The following is a 22,106-nucleotide window of genomic DNA, read 5'->3' as shown; positions in this document are numbered from 1 at the left end:
AAATGTATGGACACTTGGGAGAGAGAAAAAAAGAGTATAGACAGTTATAAAAAGAAGTGAATGGTTTTTTAGTAAATAAAAGAAAGTCTTTAAAGAGACAAAGTAAACTTTTAGAAAAAGTAATAGGAATAAATAAAAATAAACTATGTAAAAATGGAATATAGACAGAGAGTCTGGATTATGTATATCACTGTTTTCTTTAAAATTTTTTAATATAAAAGAGCTAAGTAAAATAATACAGTCAAAAAAAATGAAAGTAAAAAAAATTGACTCTAAAAGAGACATTTCATTGTATGGGTTGCTAAGCTAAACCAACATATATGTGTAAAGGTTTATTGAATTCAAAATTTGGATCTAAGGATTTGTTGCTTTGAAAAAGAGTTTCTGCTTTTGTTTCCACAGAAGATGAGAACCTGTGGAATCTTTCCAGACTAATATGGTTTGATGGACCAAAACCACCTGAAAAGTCTCTGTAAATGGACCCCCAAATTCCTTTGCCCCCCCCAAAAAACCAGAAATCAGTTTGTAGAAAACTGTGCCCAATTCCCCAAATAATTTTATAAATGTTTATTTACATTTAAAGGGGGATATGCTATAGAGATTTTCATTGGTATGAATCTTGGTCTATTGATAGAAATTTAAGGTCAATTTTACTTTATTTATATTTCTGCTCTTAATTAAGGTATTTTGCTTGTATAGCTCATTTAAAAATGTAATGTATAATTAAGAAATATAGGTTAATAATCTTCTATAATAGTCAAGTTTGTAGTCATTTTAGTTAGGTTTTCTTGATATATAGATATATATTTTAGTTAGATAGGTATTCTTCAAATATTTTAGAGACCTTCAGAATATGGCATTTTAAATGTTTAAGAACTTAGGACTTTTTGTGATAATGAGAAACATCTGCTCCTGGCAGCACCAATCTACTTCAATAGGATGAAGGATACTGAAAAGGTTCCTTATGGAGTTGGTTAGCCATTTGATCAAGAAATCGTTCTTTGCTGTACTGCTTGATGGTATGTTGTATAAACTGGACATGCAGAACTTACAGAAAAATGCCTACTGAAGTTGCCTAAAGGTGAGATGGTCCTTTGTAGTTCCCGCTTCCTGAAAGAATCTGCCAGATATTCTGCAAGACACAGAAGAAAGTGACTGACAAATTGTCAATATAGCCACAGCTATATTTGAAATTCCATGCTTTGTGGAAAAGTCTGTTGGGTATTATTTGTCTGTAGGCTCAAGATAGATGCTCCAATGATACAGAAGAACTTTGCGTGATTGTCCAGCCAGTGAGATGTTTCTGTTAATTCCAGAGTTTTGGAAGTTACTTACAATGCACTTTCTGTTTACTTAGGTAATATATCCTTCTTGAGTCTTTGATGGAGTTAAAGAATATATAGTTATAGCTTTCCTTAGTTATTATAAAAGATAATGTAAATACAGATAGTGTAACTGTAAATCTTGCTTGATACCTGTTTTGTTATATGTACTTTTACTATGTTAAAGTTAAACCTTAATTATATTTAAAATATAATTATATATATATGTGTGTGTGTGTGTGTGTGTGTGTGTGTGTGTGTGTATAATGGAAAATGGGAATGGGAAATGGTGTGGGAAGTCCTTCTTTATATGTGTTGCTTTTATTGTTTGATGAATAAAGAATTTGCCTTGGCCTCTAATAGGGTAGAGATAGGTAGGAAAAACTATACTGAATGCTGGGAGAAAGAAGGCTGAGTTCTGAGACTTTTTGTAGCCACTGCTGAGAAAAGATGAGCCTGAGCCTTGCTGGTAATCCATGGCCACTTGGTGAAACACAGATTAATAGAGATGGGTTAAATTAAGATTTGAGAGCTAGCCTTTAAGAAGATAGAGCTAATAATCCCATCAGTGATTCAAGTAATACAGTTTCTGCTTGGCTATTTTGAGTCTGGAAAGCTAGGAACTAATAAGCATTTCCTATTACACAATGGAATACTAAATGGCAGGAAAAAAATGGCATCTTGAAATTTGCAAGTAAGTGGATGGATCTAAAAAACACCATATTAATGAGGTAGCTCAGACCCAGAAAAACAATTATAGAATGTGTTCACTCATAAGTGGGTTTTAGATATAAACCAGGAAAAACAATCTGTAATACATAACCCCAGAGAACCTAGACAACAAAGAGGAACCTAAGAGAGACATACATAATGTTTTAAAATTTTTTATATAATTTATTGAGTTTTCTAGATTCATCCATTTGCCTGGAAATCTCAAGATGTCATTACTTTGTTCTTCTGTGCAGTACTCTGTTATGTAAATGTACCATATTTTCCTTATCTATTTTCTGATCAAGGGCATTTATTTTGTCATAGAAAGAAACTAAAATGACGTACATGAATCTTATCTACATAGAATGTAGAAAAAGACAAGATATTCTGAGAATATTGTTAGTGTTGGAATCTTGGGAAAATGTAGAAGGGGAATGGGTAGAAAGAAAGGGAAGAAGAGAAAAATATATAGTTCAATAAAAACATAAAAAAATGAAAAAAGAAATTCTCCAAAAGTAGTTTAATAATAATAAATTTTAAAAATTGAAGAATATAGGGCAATCTAATATCTATAATCTTTTCAATGTATTCCTTCAGGTCCTAGCTTTAGCAATTAAAGAAAGAAGGAAATAAAAATAACTGAAAATTATTTTTGATTTTGGAGGAGATGAGATAATACTATGCTTAAAAGATCCTAATGACCTTACTAGAAAGATTCTAAAATTGATAAACCTTCTTAGCAAAGTGGGAGGATACAAAGTTGACTAACTAAATTTCAAACACTTTCTATATATCAACTGAAATCACATTAAATTACGGAAAGAAACTTGCTTACTACAAACTCAAGGAAAAAGAAAGAAAAAAGAAATCAATCAACAACCCCCACTAATGAAAGTAAATATTTCTATAATGAAATGTTGATTCTATGAATAATAAAATCAAAGAAGGCAATATGTGTTAGAAGACCCTCCATGGTTATGAACTGCTAAAGTTCATTTTGCGACTGAGCATTCTATCAAAATCCATTTACAGATTCATTGCAGTACCAGTTCCCCTGAAGTTTTTACATGCATACAAAGACAATCTTAAAATCTATATGGAAGACCAAAGTATCCCAGATAGCCAAAGCAATGATGGATTAAACAAATAATCCTAGAATGATTATCATACCTATTTTTTAGTTAAACCACAAAAGGAAAGCATGCATTGACTATGTAAAGTTTATGATAATTCAATTGAAATTTGTGAGAATCTTGTAATCTTTAAGTTGCTTTATTGCAATTTTCTTCTAATTAGTATTATTGTCATAATTTGAATTTTTTATAGACTCCATCATATTTATTTATACATAAGGATGGTTTTCCCTTTTGCTTTCTAATATGGTGTCTTTAAATTCAATTTAGCTTTCTGATTGCCCAACATAAAATTCTAGAAGTACAGAAATAACGTGATGATACAGACAATTGTCTTCATCATGATCTAAAATGCAAAGTCTTTCCCGGGGGATATTGTTTATATAGTAAAACAAAAGAGGCTTCAATGTAGAAGGTATTATGATCAAGACACAAGAGGTCCTTGGAACATAAAATCACATGCATCAAAGAAGTCTGAATTTGTGATAGACTGGTAGAATCAAGAACCACTGTTGAATCATAGGTAAAATGTAAATTATCCACTATGAAATGGCTCTTTCTACAGCTAATCTTTTTAGGCTTCCAAATTGTTTGATGAAAAAAAAAAAGAGCTTCAGAGGGCCAGTAACACCAGATCCTTATATTCCTAGCTATCTGTTTTATTAGAATGATGGGAAACCTGGGCATGACAATATTGATTCTGTTTAGTTCTTAGCTTCACACACCCAAGCGTCAATTATTCAGCAGTCTGTCCTTTACTGACTGCTGTTAGTCCATTATCATTACTCCCAAAATGCTGGATAACTTTGTGACAGAGAGAATGTCATCTTCTACCCAAAATGCATAGCTCACTTCTACTTTTTCTATGCTTTTGCTGTTGCAGAATGTCACTAGTTGGTTGTAATGGTATATGACACCATATAAGTGGTGATTGCATGTCTGAAAAGAGCTATGAGATACTTGCCATTAATGCTGACTCAGGAAGCCTCTCTTAAAGGAGTAATGCCTCTGTTTGCCTCTAGCAAACAGAACCCACCTGAGAAAATGTTGCTACCAGTGGCACCCAATGTTCAGCAACTACCTTCACATAATACCTGAGAAAGGTTGATAAGGGATTCCGGTCATAAAAGAACAGTGTTAAGCATGGCTTCTTGATAGCAACATTTTCTCAGATGGACTCAGTTTGAGAGAGACAAGCAGAGGCATGGTTCCTTTAACAGAGGCTTCCTGACTCAGCTTTAGCAGGGAAAATCTCACAGCTCTTTTAAGTGGCCCTGCTACCAAATACTTGAATGGTGTCTATGAGAAGTTTACACATGCATCTTGGTGGTTTCATGCACCTAGAAACTTCACAAAGCAGTGGCAATAATATGTCTCTTGCCTGTATTTATGCCATGAAGTTATACCCTCAGGAAGCTAAAGAATGGGTCAGAGCCAGCCACCAAAGCTGCAAACTTAATACTATCCATGCTGCTTAGCAGATTAAAGACTCATGTGCTCAGAAAAAGATAAATATATACAGTAAAGACAGATTTAGATGGAAAAATCTCTCCAAATGGCTTACAGTGTTTTAAAAAATATACATAGGATTAGGAGTGAAATGAAAAAGGATAGAAAAAGTCCTTAAAAATTAAATAAAATGTTGGGTGTGGTAATGCATGCCTTTAATTCCAGTACTTAAGAGAAAGAGACAGGCATATCTATGTGAGTTTGAGTCCAGCCTAGTCCACAGAATGAGATCCACCACAGCCAAAGATATGTAGAGAAACCCTGTCTCAAAAAAAAGTAAAAATAAAAGAAATAGATTAAAATAAAGGCCATGAGAAGATGGAAAATTCACAGAGAACCTGGATACTGCAATTTATTGTGTTGTCGTTAAATTGTTTGACTGCTGAGGAAAAAGCAACAACTATTTAAAGACATTTGATTATAAATGTCTTTGGATTAATCCAATCTATCTATTTTGAAATACCTTGATTTCAATATTTAAGTTGACAAATGTTTCTTTGGAGAAGAGGTTTTGCTTTTATTTCTACAAGAAATGAGAAACAGTGGATTCATTCTTCCTTAGAAATATCGGGTTTTATAAAGGAAGACACCCTGAAAAGTAGGAGAGAATAGTCTATAAGATCCATTATTTTTGAACACCTCTGTTGCAGTTTTCTCTCTATTACATGCAGAAAAGCCTCAAGAATACTGGCTGACATGACCCAGCCTCACAGAATACTTAAGTCAGAACATTATCATAATCCTAAATTTTCTTTAGGTCCTCATAAGATTTTTAGTGACCCAATCCACAATAAATATCCTAAAATACTATGTGCACATGCCCATAAATTGAATTAATGGACGTTTGTCTTTGTTTATAGTATTGTTTACAAGTTGTTAAAGAGAATGATCAGGAAAAAAGCAAAACAAAGATTAGATTCAGATTTCTTTTTTGAAAATAATAAAAGGGGAAGTGCTGTGGGATAATGCTCTTGTGCACTGTAAATCTTTGTCACTCATATTTGTTTAATGAAATGCTGACTGCTCAGAGGCAAGGCAGGAAACAGAACAAGTGACCAAACTGAGGTAGTTCTGAGAAGAGGAGAGACAGTCATCAGCCAGATTCAGAGGATTCGAGATAGGAATGCTTCACTGATAAAAGGTAAGAAGTCATGTGGCTAAACATAGATTTTAGAATTATGGGTTAATTTAAACTGTAAGAACTAGTTAATAATTGCCTGAGCTAAAGGGTCAAACAGGTTATAATTAATATAAGCCTCTGTGTGGTTCTGGTGAACTGAATAGTGGCAGGAACATGTGGGGCAAAAATTTCCATCTAATGTTCTAATAGCTATAAATAACATTAGCTCTTATATCTTCAACAATATCAGAATTCTCCACAGTCAATCTGCTGGGAGAAGATCCAAGTCTTCATCACCTACAGCTCCCACATCTTGGCTGTTGCTGTATTCTATGGTTCCACCGTTTTCATGTACTTTCACCCATCATCAGTCATCTCCTTGTGTCAAAGTGAATTGTCATCTATATTTTATACCATTGTTGTCGCTATCATGATTCCATGATCTACATACAGCCTGAGATAAAACATGTCAAAGTTGCACTAAAAAAGCTAATGCAAAAGATAAACTTTCACTCAACAACGAATAGTTTTTATTAGCAATAGGGAATGACTTCTGCAATTTGTAGGAGGATATAGTCTAGAAACAGAAATTAATAACACTAGGTATGAAATGTTGTTACTACATGATTTTTTGGAAGAAAAGTACTTAACTTAAAAGTGAATTTTCACCTTCATACCCATGAGGAATTGTTACTGTCTTGTATAATTAGAGTTCATTCACAGATAGTGTCCTATATCCCCTGGGGAAAATTCCCTAAGTCCTTTTTGTGGTTGGTTGTATTTGCTTATATGAACTCAGCTTTGCTTATCTTATCACAAATATTAAGTTGGGAATAAATAAATTACTTCTATATTCCATGATGGTTTCAATGTTTTGTAGAAGGCCCTCATCGTCAATTGGCAAATTACTCAAAAAATACTTCTTTAATTCTTTAAGCTAAGCAACTAGAATAAAATAAGTTATGCAAAGACATCTATAGAATATTCCATCCAAACACAGAAGAATATATCTTTTTTTCAGCATCTTATGGAACCTTCTCAAAAATTAACCACATACTAGGTAACAAAACAAACCTCAACAAATAGAAAACTGGAATAACCCCATGTATCTTATAAGATCACCATGGCTTAATATTAGACTTTAATAGCAATACTAATTCCAGAAAGCCCACAAAGAAATGGAAATTAAAGAATGCTCACCTGAATCATCAATGGGTCAAGGAAGAAATAAAGGGAGAAATAAAAGTCTTCCTAGAATTCAATAAAATGACCATACAACATACACAAATTTATGGGACACAATTAAAGCATTATTAAGAGAAAAATTCATAGCACAAAATAATGACATAAAGAAGCTGGAAAAATCCCACTCTGGTGAACTAACAGGATAATTGAAAACTACGGAACAAAAAGAAGCAAACTCACCCAGGAGAACTAGATGGTAGAAAATATTCAAATTGAGACCAGAAATCAGCATAATAGAAACAAAGAAAACAATACAAAATAATCAATGAGACAAAGAGTTGGTTTTTTGAGAAAATTAACAAACTAGACAAGTCTTTATCCAAACTAATCAAAAGATAGAGAATATCCATTTAATAAACTCAGTAATGAAAATAGGGACATAACAACAAACATGGAGGATATCCGAGAATCATTAGGTCACATTTCAAAAATCTGTACTCCCCAATATTGAAAAACATAAAGGAACTGGACAATATTCTGGATAAATATCACTTGGCATCAATGGAGAAAACAAGATATTCCATGACCAAAACAGGTTTAAACAATATGTATCCAGAAACACAGCCCTACAGAAAGTATTCAAAGAAAAACCCCAACCAAAAGTAACTATCTGCACCCACAAAAACAGAAGTAACTGATAACCCCCACCAGAATAATCCAAAAATGGGAAACACACAAACACTATTAAAGAAAAATAACTGGAATAATCACTGGTCATTAATATCTCTTAATAACAGTGAATGCAATTCACTGATAAAATTTACAGGCTAAGAGAATGGTTATGAAAACAGGATCCAACCTGCTGCTGTATAAAAGAAACACTCCTTAACCTCAAAGACAGATACTACTTCAGAGTAAAGAGCTAGGAAAAAATTGGGTATAACTATCCTAATATCTAACAAAATAGATTTCAAAAGAAAATCAATCAAAAGAGATGGAGAAGGACACTTTGTACTCATAAGAGGAATAATCCATCAAGATGGTGCCTCAATTCTGAACATCTATGCACCTAATACAAAAGCACCAACATACATAAAAGAAACATTATTACAAATTAAATCACACATCAAACCCCACTCACTAATAATAGGACACTTCAACACTCCACTCTTGGCAATGGACGGTTCAACTAGATAGAAACTTAACAGAAAAATAAGAGAACAAAAGATGTCATGAATCAAATATCTTTAACAGACATCTATAAAATATTCCACCCAAACACAAAAGAATATACCTTTTCCTGAGAATCTCATGGAACCTTCCCTAGAATTGATCACATACTCAGTAACAAAGCCAACCTCCACAGATACAAAAATATTGGAGTAACTTCCTGTGTCTTATCGGATCACCATGGATTAAAGTTTAACTCTGAATGTGCTTGCTAAGGTATTATCCAATTAGATGTTAAGAAAAAGCTTCACACACAAGACCAGAATTGAATCTGTTCTTCTGAGTTTACTTCTCTCCAGGTGACTCGAGGTTTTTGTCAAGTTGTCAGCTGAAACCAACTCTAAGAGTCTATAACAAAGTAAGTGCACTAATTTTTCAGCTTGCTTTTAGAAAACAATATTTAAATCATCAAGAAGCTACAAATTAAATTACATAATCTCCCAATAATAAAATAATGGTATAAAAGTATTTAAAACAGGGGTAGAAAAAGTAATTTATTTGCTTAAGTACTTGCTATACAAGTATCAGGATTCAAGTTCGTTCTCAAAAATCTACTTTAAAAACTAGAGATGATGACTGGGAAATGCAAGCACAGCACTGGGAGGTAGAGACAGGCAGATTGATGGGCAAACTAGCCACCCAGACTAGCTACCTGCCTAATTCCAGGTTGGTGAGAGACCTTGCCTCCAAAAATATGTACAGCCTGGGTATCAACATCAGAACTGGTCCTTTGCCCTTCACATACTCGTGCATATACTTGCACATGCAACTTCCTTACATGTGTATGTATACACAGACAAATAAAGAAGTTTTCCTCATACATTGATGAATGCCCATAATCTTACATACTTGGGTAGAAGAGACATGAGTCTCCAAATATACAAAGTGCTGAGTTGGATATGATATAATAGCAAACTTTTGTAAACAGAAATTAGTTTATTATTTTAAATTCTCTAACTGCTTTTCAAAAAGATGTAAGTGTCAGACTATCTTCTGACATTTAGACTAGCTCACTATTCTGTGTGATGGAACCAACAAAACTATCTAGTAGTTTATCAGAAACGTGGAATCTCAAATTCTGTTGAGATCTCATTGGTAAAAATAATTGGTTTTAATTCAGGTGATATCTCTAAATAAATCTTTAACACGAATAAATATCACTTTTGATAAAGGAAAAAGATTAACCATCTGGTATATGGCATTTGCTTCCTTTTCAAAGGTTTTCTCCCTGAGAGTTGGTAGTCCTTGGAGACTGTGTCATCATGTTATTTGGTGTTGGCATATATAATTCTAAAGTACATCTTCAGAGTACAGGAGGCAGAACTGCTCAGGTGATTGCAAGAGGTGAGAGTGTGTCCAACTCTAGAGCTGGAGAAGTTCTTATGGTTGTTAACATGTCATTACATAAACATCAAAAGTAGGTATGAGACTAAGCACAGGGCCCTGGTGCCTCACCAGAGATGACTGTACATTGCTGAATGCATCAGTACTAGAGATTTGTGAGTGGGAAGTAAATTTTTTGCTGAGACTGTTAGAGAAAAAGACGATGATTCATGAGTCTAGAAGAGCCACTGACAAAATCTGTACTATACTACTTATTAGACTCATTTATTCAGTTATTAATGGAATAGTTTTTATTATTCAGTAGTAACGTTCAGTCAGTTCGATTTTAATGATTTAAAAGGAAGTCAATATTTGCCAAAAAGTGGGTGTACAAATTGGAATAGTTTGTCTACATCATTGCCTGAACACATTTTATGCTTAAGAATAAGTTTCTAATTTCTTTATTTCAATTAATATTAACATACTTAAATATTTTAGATATCACAAACTAAATGAAGCTCTCTCAATTTACTTCCCTTAGCATATAATAAAGTCCTGAGAAATCACAATAAAAGAAAATGTATATTCTGAATGATTTTTGTTCTGCCATTGTTCTTCTTTAGGAGGACATATATCATTGTCTTCACCACCCAGATGGCATGCATCCGTGTTTCCAAATTCTTGAACACATAGATAATGACATTAAAATTACAGCATAATGGATGAGTAGAAGAGGGCCATGGTTTTTAATAGAAACTACCAAGTTTCCCACAGAAGAATGAGGACTAAACTCAGACCTCAGCACATGCTAAATCTTTTCTGAAGTTCTAATTGCATGCCTTTAAGCTAGAATACATATTTTGCATTTTCAATTCATCCTGATGACCAATAGGGACCATAAGATGCTTTGTAAGCAAAAGAAATTTTTAGAGAAACTTAATGAATCTATAGGCATTTGAATAATTATATAGTAAAACATTTTATGAAAAAAAAATAAAAAAATAATTAACATCATATTCATTTACTCGATAGAGGTGATGTCTTTCCAAATTTTATGGTTGTGAACTAGCTCAAATTTCTGCTTTTGGTCCAACATTCCTATGAGTATTGGTGCATTACTGTACTTAGCCTAAGCTCACCAGGCTGCAGTATTAATCAATTAAATTATAAATTTACTGTTTTTACCTTCCACTTTACTTTATCTGAAAAATTAATCACATATTTGGAGTCCATTCCAATAAATATATGCTAGTACTTCAGATTTAGGTTGTGAGTTCCTTAAATCAGAGTGGATATCACTTTTCCTTTTACTGCTGTAATGACCTGAGGTCATAGCCATTTCCTTTTATTTAAAAATATTTAGATGGAGATGGAGAATGAGAGAGAATTGAGGCAAAGCAAAAAATGGGTGGGGGAGAACAATGCTAGAAACTGTCTTTGAAGCATGGGATTAGACTGATTTTACTTATTTTGATGCCTCCCAAATGCACAAATTTGTATTTTTATGACTGTACAGTTTTATTCTTATACTTTATGCAGTACAGATATCTGCAAGCTTTCCGAAGTGGTTCATCATTATCAAGTTTAACATGGAGTAAAAGTTCTATAATTTTAAGAGTAGTATTTATAATTTTGAATATTTTTAATGGTTTTATAAGCTACTGGTCTACCTACAATATAACATAGCTTCCAAATACAAAAATGAGAGATGACCTAATGGCACTGGCTTAACTGATGTAATCGATTAATTTTTAGCTGAGTTAGAATATAGAAAGTTGACATAATACTAATATTAAATAAATCCTGAAATAGAATAGGAACAAATTATTTACAGCTGTGGATGTTACCTTGACAAAAGTGAAAAATAAAATTGGATCTGTTCTGTGGAGACTCAGCTTTCTCTTGGACTAAGTGTAACTATATTAGAGAGTGAATTATGAATAAAAGGTTTATTCTCTTTATATACATGTTTAAATTTTGCATTGGTAAGTTTTATTATTATTGAAATTATTTTAGTTAACTTTGATGAATAACAACATTGGAAACAATTAATTCATATTTCATATTAATAGTTTTACATCTGATTTAAAAGTTAATATATACATTATTCTCTTAGAAATTAGGGCACTTACTGGACAGACAAATTGACTTACAGGGTAAATGCACTTGCCATGCAATCCTGAGGACCTGCATTCAATCCTCAGAATCTGCATGGTTGAAGGAGAGAAGAAATTTCCATAGTTATTCTGCTGCCTTCACATGTGTGCCATGACATACACCAATACACATGTATATCATTGAAAAAAATATAAGTAATAATAATATAAATATACTATTTATAAAATGAAATTAAAATATTTACTAATAGTGTGTTTGAATGTGGCATACAGAGAGATTCAAGAAGAAAGTTTAGTACTGAACATTACGCCCCTCCAGAGTTTCCAGATTCTCTTATTGTTACGTTTTAAGACACACATTTTTTTTACATTATGCTATATTGATATTTTCTGTCAATTCTGAAATGACCCAAAGTAGAGAAATATTGATTAAGTATTACACTGGTGTCTTAATAGCTATAAATTTGTATGTGAAATCCGCTAATTGGAATATGACAAATCTCTGCATGACCCTGTGAGCCTTCATTTTTTTTCCTTATTGAATATATAAAAAAATTTCTACAGTGTGTTCTTTGCTTCTCCAAATTTTCTTCAAGTTCTCTCAGGACTGCATAAAATATCAGAAGTATAATGATTATTAGTGTTTTAATAGATTGAATTTACATATTTTGTGTTAAACTATTTATAATTTATTCTATTTCTATTGTTTTTAATTTAAAATTCAATTGAAATGTGTTTTTATACAATGAGACATGTTAATTAAATCAGAACAAGGGTTAATTGACATACAAAGACTAGTAAATACAAAACTTTTGGTGATGCCTTTATGTAAGACAGAATAAACTTCAAACAGTATATCAGTAAATAGAAAATAAATCATAGCTCAATGAGAAAAGATGTGACTCAAGTTTTAATATTTAAAGTATAAAAAAGGTAATCAGAATTTTTGTGTAGGCATTACAGGGTTTCACTCAATAGATATTATAGCAGCAGCAAAAAAGGTCATTGTTTACCTTGAATATCTATACAAAATAATTAAAAAGTAAAAAACTGAAATATTCATAAACAAATGCAGTGTATTTATGGGCAGCAAGATCAAGAGGTTCTTAGTCTAACAATATTGTCAGATACGAGTTTTATTTTGTTGAGCAGAAAATTGCTCAATAATCCTATATGTTTATACCACTAATTTACTAATGAGAATGTTTTGCCAGTCCAGATGTTGTTAGAGATACAAGGTGCCCAGCTGAATAAGATTTTTGAGCATTTTATCAATGTAACTTCCAACATTTGAAAGGTATCCAATAACGATGACACTTATAGGCAAGTAAAATTATGAAATCTCCATGTTCTTTGACCAAGTACAGGGTATCTTCAGTAACAAAGTCATTCCAATGAGATCTGGAAAGAATAATAACATTGCGAAGAGCCTGTGATTTTTTTCAGGAGTTGGTGAGATCACACTGCCCAATAACTACAAATGGGGAAACCCTTTAACCCAAGGTGGTCGATGAATTCAAGTAAACGACGTCCTTAAGACACACAAAAAGACAGATGTACTTATGAATTCAGAGTGCTTGCAGTCCTATGCCTAAATCCTGAGGAAGCTAAATAGAGACCAAATCTCTGCATTGAGGGGGAGGTGGGCAGAAATTTCCTCCTCTAACTAAAAAGCTATTGGAATTTGGTGGCTGCTGATAGAGGAAGAATAATTTTCATTAAGAATGATGTCCCTGGTAAGTTAACTATGCTCTTGTGGAAGGCTCCATATCTCAAAATTCATGGGCATCTAAAACTGAGCATTATGTGTGGAAAAAAAAGACACAAAGGGGGTTCGAACTGGAGGATTTCAGTGAGGGGCTGAATGATCAAAATGCATTATAGGGAAATCTCAAATATGAATTAAAAAGAAAATTTATAATAAACTAATATAATTTCTAAGAAAATCTTGGCAATGTAATACTATATAGTTTTAAAGTAGATTCAATAAAAATGGTAAAACCATGATGCATTTCAAGATAAGAAAACTATAGAGAAAGCATAAAATTTGTGAAATTACCACATCCATGGAATGATGAACAACTTATGAAGTATTTTAATTCAGATATTATGATAAATTTGATGTTTAATTTCTTGTGAGACATATTCAAATGGTGTTTTATGGGATATTGTAGCAAATGAAAATGTTAAAATGAATTAAATTTGAAGCACTGACAGAAGAATAGGATTTAGGATTGTGAGATCTAAGTCAAACTTTGATATAGATTGAGCCCTTGTCTTCTATAAACAATAATATCCATAGAACAGAAAAATATTCAAAAATATAAGGAAAAAAATAATTTGACATAGTAAACAAAATGCAAAGTTATAACTTGGAAAATCAGCATACATATGTAAGCTTAATTATTCATTAATATAATCGACCAACTTACAGAATGTAAAATTCATAGTTTATTCACATAATATCAAGGTTTACATGAGGTGACAGCCCCCTATTCTTTTCAGGATTCATAAGGACCACTATAGCAAGCAAAACTGACTAAAGTTATCTGAGTTTGAAAGAAATAAGTCAGCTCACATATAGCGTAGGGCCAACAAAACAAATAAGACTGACAAAGCAGGCTCATAGGGTGTAAGTCTGTGATGTGAGCAGGCATATCTGACAAGTGGGTAAATAGAGGAATAATTATGATTTCTAAGAGGAGAAGAAATTTTTGCAAATTACATTTATGCAGTTAGTTAAGCCAGATGTTTGTAATTGTTAAATATATATATAAAAAGGGAAGAAAAACACAGCATTGCCATTGCACTCTCTCTGAGCCCTTCTGCTTCTTTCTTCCACTTCTGTGTTTGTGGTAACTATGAAAACCAGAATAAGCTGCAGAAAGAAAGCAATGACACTTTATCCTGTGTCAAGCATGGTACTGTACTCCCTGGCTCCTAGTTGAGAAACAGTTCCTTTCCTTGGGGCTGGCTTAGTGATCCAATCTTTTTCCCTGTATTTCTAGGCATAGACGCACAGTTACTTTTCTAGATGTATATCATTGGCAAACAAAACTGAGACAGAGTTAAATACAAAATATTAATTTTTTTTTTACAGTAGAGCAAAAGTTAGTAGGCTTACACTTTCCTGAATCAGCTCTTAGAGAATTCTGGACAATTCTGTCCTGTTTATCAGTAAAAGCAAACACGCTCTTTCTTCCACTCAGTGACTGTCTTTTCAAGTTCTTAGGTGGTCTATTTGCAAGGTTTCTCTGCTAGTTTGATGTCCTGCCATAAAGGATATTTGTGGGGGGCTAGCTTTATTTAGATTTGAGTATGGGAAGAAGGGTCTGACTGAGTGAAGGGTTTCATATCTCAGCCCTACAGTGTGGGATCTGATCATTCAGTTGCCAGTACAGGAAGAAGTTATGCTCAATGAATGATTTAAACATGGCTAAGATATTTGGGAAAGAATCCCACTTGGAAAAAGTGGGACACTATGACTTCACAAGGTTTTACAAAAATAAAAGTGACCCTTTGAAAAGAAGTTCCCCAGAGCCTTGCAAGCTGGATGTTAGCCTAGAGATAACACCTGCTGTGCTCTCATTGTCTAATGCTTGTGGCCCACAGTAACATGAGATATGAGAAGACAATTCACAGCTCTAAGTAAATCAGATAATCACACACATATACAAATGAACTCATTCCAAAATGCAAAGCATTATATCATTTTATATAGTTGCAAATGTGTTGATATTTCACAGATACTTAAGAATGATACAAATCTACTGTGAACAGTTATATCCAATACTTTAGCTTATCCGCCGTTAATGTGAGTTTGACTATTGATGTTTTTTAATGATGTTTTTATTTTACCACATATGAAACATTTTCTAATAATAAGAGGTACCATTACTAACACATGGCAAATACTCTATAAGGCTTGCTAGTATGGTTTGCATGTGGTAGAATATGGTTACCAGTACAAATATTCCTTATCACAAAGTCACAAGTTTGTAATCAACTGTTTAATTATTTCTTTGCATACCTCCTTTTTTCCAGGACTGCAAAATCCCTGACTTCTTAGATTGAAAAGAGAATGTCAGCTGACCGGAGATACCTGACAATATTTGAATTATGTTTTAAAACTCACTGATAGATAGGAGAATTGATATTCAAATTTTTCTTCTATATAAAAATTTCTTCTTACATTTAGCTTCCAGAAAGGAATGGAAGAAGTAAATCAAACCACAGTGACTGAATTCATCCTTGATGGGTTAACAGATAATCCAGAACTCCAGTTGCCTCTATTCCTCATCTTTCTGGGAGTCTATTTGGTTACAGTTGTGGGAAATCTAGGCATGATCATCTTGATTCTGTTCAGTTCTCAGCTGCACACACCCATGTATTATTTACTCAGCAGTCTGTCCGTTATTGACTGCTGTCAGTCCACTGTCATTACTCCCAAAATGCTGGTGAATTTTGTGACAGAGAGGAATTTCATCTCCTACCCAGAATGTATGGCTCAGTTCTACTTCTTCGGTGCTTTTGCTGTTGCAGAATGTCACATGTTGGCTGTAATGGCATATGACCGCTATGTGGCTATTTCTAAACCTTTGCTTTACAATGTAACCATGTCCTATCAAGTCTGTTTGTGGATGATAGCTGGGGTATATGGTATGGGATTCATTAGTACCACTGTTTTGGCTTTCTTCATGATAAGATTGGTTTTCTGTAAATCTAATCTAATAAGGCATTACTTCTGTGATTTTTTTCCATTACTGGAGCTCTCTTGCTCTAGTACTTTTATCAATGAAGTAATAGTATTGTTCCTTAGTTCATTTAACATTCTTATACCAGTTATGACCATTCTCAGTTCTTACATCTTCATTATTGTCAGCATCTTAAACATTCAGTCCTCTGGGGGAAGACGCAAGGCCTTCAGCACCTGTAGCTCCCACATCTTGGCTGTTGCTATTTTCTTTGGTTCTTTAGCTTTCATGTATCTTCAGCCATCATCAGTCAACTCTCTGGAACAAAGCAAATTGTCATCTGTGTTCTATACCATTATTGTGCCTATGTTGAATCCCATGATCTACAGCCTGAAAAATAAAGACGTCAAAATTTCACTAAGAAAGTTAATTCAAAAGTTAAGTTTGCACTCAACCAAGAATGATTTTCATTAGTAACACAGTATGACTTCTGCAATTCTTTGGAAGATGTAGCCTACATACAGGAATTAGTAACATTAGATGTGAGACTATTGTTAGCACATGGCTCTTTGGAAGAAATGTACCAAAAGTATAAGTGGATTCTCACATTTATACCAATGTAAAAGTGCTTTTCTTTTGTATAACCAGAGTTTATTAAGATAGTGTCCTACATTACCTGTTGAAAATTTCCTTAGCCTTTGTTTCATTGGTTATGTTTGCATGTATGAACCAAGCTCTGCTTAGGCAAGTCAAACATATCTTTATTAAAATGGGTGTACATAAATTTCTGCAATGTTTCTTTGTTGCTTCAATGATTTTAAGAATGTCTTTTTGTTTTTATTTATTTTTTTTTATTTTTGAGGCAGGGCTTCTATGTAGCTTTTGGTGCCTATCCTTGAACTAGGTCTTGTAGACACAGAGATCTGCTTGCCTCTGCCTCCTGAGTGCTGGGATTAAAGGCATGCACCACCACCGACTGGCAACATCTTCTTATTGAACTAGCAAATGATTCAAAATATTATTAATAATTCTATAAGTGAAGCAATTGTAATAAAATATTATACAATTGGAATATTGTGTAAGTCTTATTATTGAAAACTATTCTCCACTATATTAGTGCATATGTCAGCAAAGAGCAGGCTCTATCATCATACCACCCACAAGGTGTTTCCAATATCTTAAACTAGAAAGGCAATGGCAAAAAGGCACAATGCATTTCATGGTTATCTGTGCAATATTCTTCACACTGCTATATGACTCCTCATTTTTCCTATAATCCTATAGTCGTATTTCTTCTTAATTTAGAGTTATGGTATATTGTTTTCTCTGTTACTCTCTGAGTTTCAGACTCAGAAGTTACAGTTGTTCATTGTAGCATCCATTTGTATCACTTATTAACATGGAAGAAAGATACAATAAGCATTTTTTTCTGAATAATAGTAAACCTCACTCATGAACTCATGAGTATATTGATTGAAAAATAGGTGTCAGACAAGGAAACCTGAAACTGCTAAATGTTCTTGTTCTCGATACTCTAGATTAGGGTTAGCGTTACTAAAAGAAGAATTTAAAATAATATTTTATTATAAATGTGCTTACTCTGGCTTTACTCTATTGGATGTCAAAAAATTAGACACATGGTCATAGTCTAGTCTGCTCTTTTCAGGTTTCCTCAATATTTAAATAAAGAAGAATCAAGAAATTTAGATCAACAAGAAGAGATTATAAACAGTCTCTTCAAGACTTCCTTAGTTCAATTCCCAGCAACCACATGCTGGTTCAGAACTATCTATAATGAGATCTGGTACCCTCTTCTGGCATGCAGGAATGCAGGTAGAACACTGTTTACATAATAAATAAATCTTTAAATTTTTAATAGGAATTTTTTAAATTTAAGAATAGGAATGGAAAAACCAGTTCATTTGCTAAAGTTCTTGTTTACAAGCACCAGAATTGGAGTTGTTTCTTAAAAACTGATTTTTAGAAGTAGTGGTGAGTGACAATTGTAAGCATAGCACTCAGAGTAGAGACAGTAGTAGTAGTAGATTCCTAGAAAAATCTAGACACCCAGACTAGCCTACTTAGCTACTTACAAGTCAGTGAGAGACCTTGCATCATAAAGAACAACACCAGAGTTTGTTTTTACTCTTCACATATTCATGCATGCACATGTGCAAACAACCACATTACATGCATACAAATATACAGACAAATAAATCATTGGTACATTGATACTTGCCTATAATCCTACCTATTTGGATAGATGAGGAATGAGTCTGCAAATATATAGATTACAGATTTGGATATGATATAAAAGAAAACTTTTATATCATAAAAGAAAATTGGTTTATTATTTTCAAATCTTTAGACCTTTTCTCACAAGATGTTACTGTCAAAATATCTTCTAGCTTATTAGGACTGCTATAGCGTGGGTTAACTATAATGTAGGACTGAATTAATAACACTGTTTATTAGTTTATATGAAATGTAGTATCTCAAATTCTACTTAGACTTTATTTGACAATACAATGATTTTAATAAGCATAAGATAGTCTCTGCAATAAAATTTTAACACTAATGTACAATTTTTGATGATAGAAAGAGATTAACCAGCAGGAAAATGTCATTTGTTTTTCTTTCAAATGTTTGTTCCCTGAGAGTGTAAATCTTTAGAGAGTGTGATACGCTGTTTGAAGCTGGCATATGTAACTCTAGGTTTCACTTTCAGAATGTAGAAGGCATAACTGTTCAGGTGGCTGTAAAAAGTGAGACTGTTATTGACTCTAGAGCTGAAGATCAGATAAGCACCCATAGATGAATATATTTTGTGTACAATGAATGTTGAAACATTTGACTGTAGTACTGAAGCTTGGGTAGGAGAAGTGTTTTCCTATGGAATGAAGAGACATCAAAATGCCAAATGTTTTAATTGTGGAAGAATAGGATATCTAAGAAAGGACTGTAAACAAGGAATTCCCAGGAATAATATCTCCTCTAGGAATGGAAAAAAATAAGAGAACTAAGTCTTCTGGAATATGTAAGAGGTGTAGCAAAACCAATATTGGACTAAATAATTTAGGTCGAAAGAGACAGACAAGGCCACTTGATACCACTGGGAAATTCACTGGGAGGCCTCTCACAGGCACTGATGTCAAACAAGGTCTTGTCCTTCCCAGTTACTGTGGTGAACATGTCTCACAAGGAAAATTAAACAATGCTGTGCCTACTGTAAAAGAACACACTGTTCTGGATGATGGAACTGACCTGGATTATGAGTCAAAAACTCCAGTAGGAAAAAATGCATATTTTGGCAAACTTCAATAATGATGAAAAGACCAAAGCTAAGTGTGCATATAAATCATATTGTAATTGAGGGATTACTATACACAGATGCAGATGTGATTATAATTACTCCAGAATCCTGGCATCAAAATTGGCCTCTTAAAGAGGGAAATATGAAGGCTGCTGAGAAACCAAGGACAATGGCACTGAGTTTTGACCCTACTGCATGTACTGGCTTTGTGGGAGCCTAGCTGCTTGGATGCTCACCTTCCTAGACCTGGATGGATGGGGGAGGACCTTGGACTTCCCACAGGGCAGGGAACCCTGACTGCTCTTTGGACTGGAGAGGGAGGGAGAGGGGAGTGGCGTGTGGGGAGTGGGGGGAGGGCGAGGGAAAATGGGATGCGGGGAGGAGGCAGAAATTTTTAATTTAAAAAAATTAATAAAAAAATAATAAAGTTTGAACAAACAAAAAAAATTTAAAAAAAGAGGGAGATATTCAGTTCCTAGGAATTGGAACCCTATCTCAAAGGAAATAAAACACAAGCTGAGATAATTGCATAGGGCTAGAAGGACAGAAAGGAAGGCTAAGGCATTATGTAGCTAATATTACGATAAATTTAAGGGGCCATGGCAGCTGAAGCAAAAAAAAAAATGATGGTTGTTGAAGAGAAATTACAGGAGGCACATATAAATAGAATGAATCCAAATCTTTTTTTTTAATTTTTTATTGAGAAAAAAAAGTTTCCGCCTCCTCCCAGCCTCCCATTTCCCTCCTCCTCCTCCCGCCCTTCTCCCCCTCCCCCAACTCCTCTCCCCCTCTCTCTCCAGTCCAAAGAGCAGTCAGGGTTCCCTGCCCTGTGGAAAGTCCAAGATCCTCCCCACTCCATCCATATCTAGGAAGGTGAACATCCAAACTGGTTAGGCTCCCACAAAGCCAGCACATTAAGTAGGATCAAAACCCCGTGCCATTGTCCTTGGCTTCTCATCAGCCCTCATTGTTCGCCATGTTCAGAGAGTCCAGTTTTATCCCATGCTTTTTCAGTCACAGTCCAGCTGGCCTAATCTTAATTGTATTCTAGTCACATTGCCTTCTAGAATTTCCCATACAGAAATTTTAATGCAGAAGGAAGATATTATCTTAGTATGGATCTTTTTACCACATAAACTAAGTTTAAAAAATTAAAATTAAGTGGAAAACATCTCTGAATAAAAGGAAAATTGAGACTTTGTCAACTAGCAGGTATAAACAAGGCAGAGATTGTAGTTCACTTTACTGTTGATGAAATTTAAAAATTATAGAAGGCAATAAACCATGTCAAAAAGCTTGTATTATTTTGTGGGGAGAAATTAATACCAATTATTTTTAAAGTGATAAACTTAGACTTAGAGTCCTACTTGGATTTTTCCCCGAATTGTACATGATGCACAGAGAACTGGAGCTTGTACATTTTATACTGATGTAAATAAATCAGGAAAGGCAAGTTACAAATTAGAAGAATTACGTAAGGTGGAATAATGCCTTTATAATTCCATCCAAAAGTCAGAATAATATGCTAGTCTCAAGAAACTGAGTGATTTTAAAGAACCTCTCAATATATCTACTGGTTTTATTTTCTTATGGAATGTCTTTGGCACCCGGAACACAGCCTGCCTCAGGGCTGAGGGGACTGGAGAGCCAGTGGGGAGTGTTTCTGCCACTTGGGCTTCTTTCTCCCATCCCACCCTGCCCGCAAGCCCACCTTTTCATATGTGAGGTCTTTCAATCCTGGAAGAGTCCCTGCTACCTTACTGAGGGGACTGGAGAGGTGAGGCAGTGAACACAGAGCCAGACAGCCAGAAGTGCCACTCTCTGGGACTATACCAGCGGGACAGAATCTAGCCCTCCCCCATTTCCCTCAGCTTTGCTGGCCATCCAGCAAGGTGGATTCCTGCTGCTGGCATTCTTTACCCCATCCCACCCTGTCCCCAAGCCAGCCTTTTCTTTTGGGAAGTCCTTGGTACCCCCAACACAGCCTGCTTCAGGGCTGAAGGGATCAGAGAGCCAGCAGGGAGCATTCCTGCTGCTGAGGCTTCTTTCTCCCATCCCACCCTACGCCCAAGCCCACCTTTTAATCTGCGAGGTCCTTGGAACCCTACAAGACACCCTGCTCCCATGATGAGGGGAATGGAGAGCCCACCTTTTTCCTGTTAGGTCCTTGGAACCCTGCAACACATCCACCTTCAGTGCTCAGGGGACCTAAGAGAGGGCAGACCAAGAAAAACTCCTAAATAGTCAGCCACAGCAAAGAATGGACCAACATGCCAAGACTCTGATGGCCTCATTTGAAGAAAGAGATGGGAAGATGCCAATGCAAGAATTCCTCCAACATCCTGAAAAGCAACGTGGTAACACCAGAATCCAGTGAACATGCAACAGGAAGACTTGAACATCCTAACCCAGAAGTAGAAGAAAATGACTTTAAAGGTAACCTTATGAA

General features: G+C 34.4%; 1 protein-coding gene across 1 annotated transcript; it reads left to right on the top strand.

The window, feature by feature from the left end:
- The first annotated feature begins 15,861 nt into the window (after positions 1-15,861).
- LOC101983028 (olfactory receptor 150-like) lies at positions 15,862-16,818 on the top strand. Its single transcript, XM_005347488.1, has one exon. It carries the CDS (start codon positions 15,862-15,864, stop codon positions 16,816-16,818), a length of 957 nt encoding a protein of 318 aa, XP_005347545.1.
- The last annotated feature ends 5,288 nt before the right edge of the window (positions 16,819-22,106 follow it).

This window comes from Microtus ochrogaster, chromosome 5, assembly GCF_000317375.1.
Source record: "Microtus ochrogaster isolate Prairie Vole_2 chromosome 5, MicOch1.0, whole genome shotgun sequence".
NCBI lineage: Eukaryota > Metazoa > Chordata > Mammalia > Rodentia > Cricetidae > Microtus > Microtus ochrogaster.
This window is presented reverse-complemented; position numbering and strand designations above follow the sequence as displayed.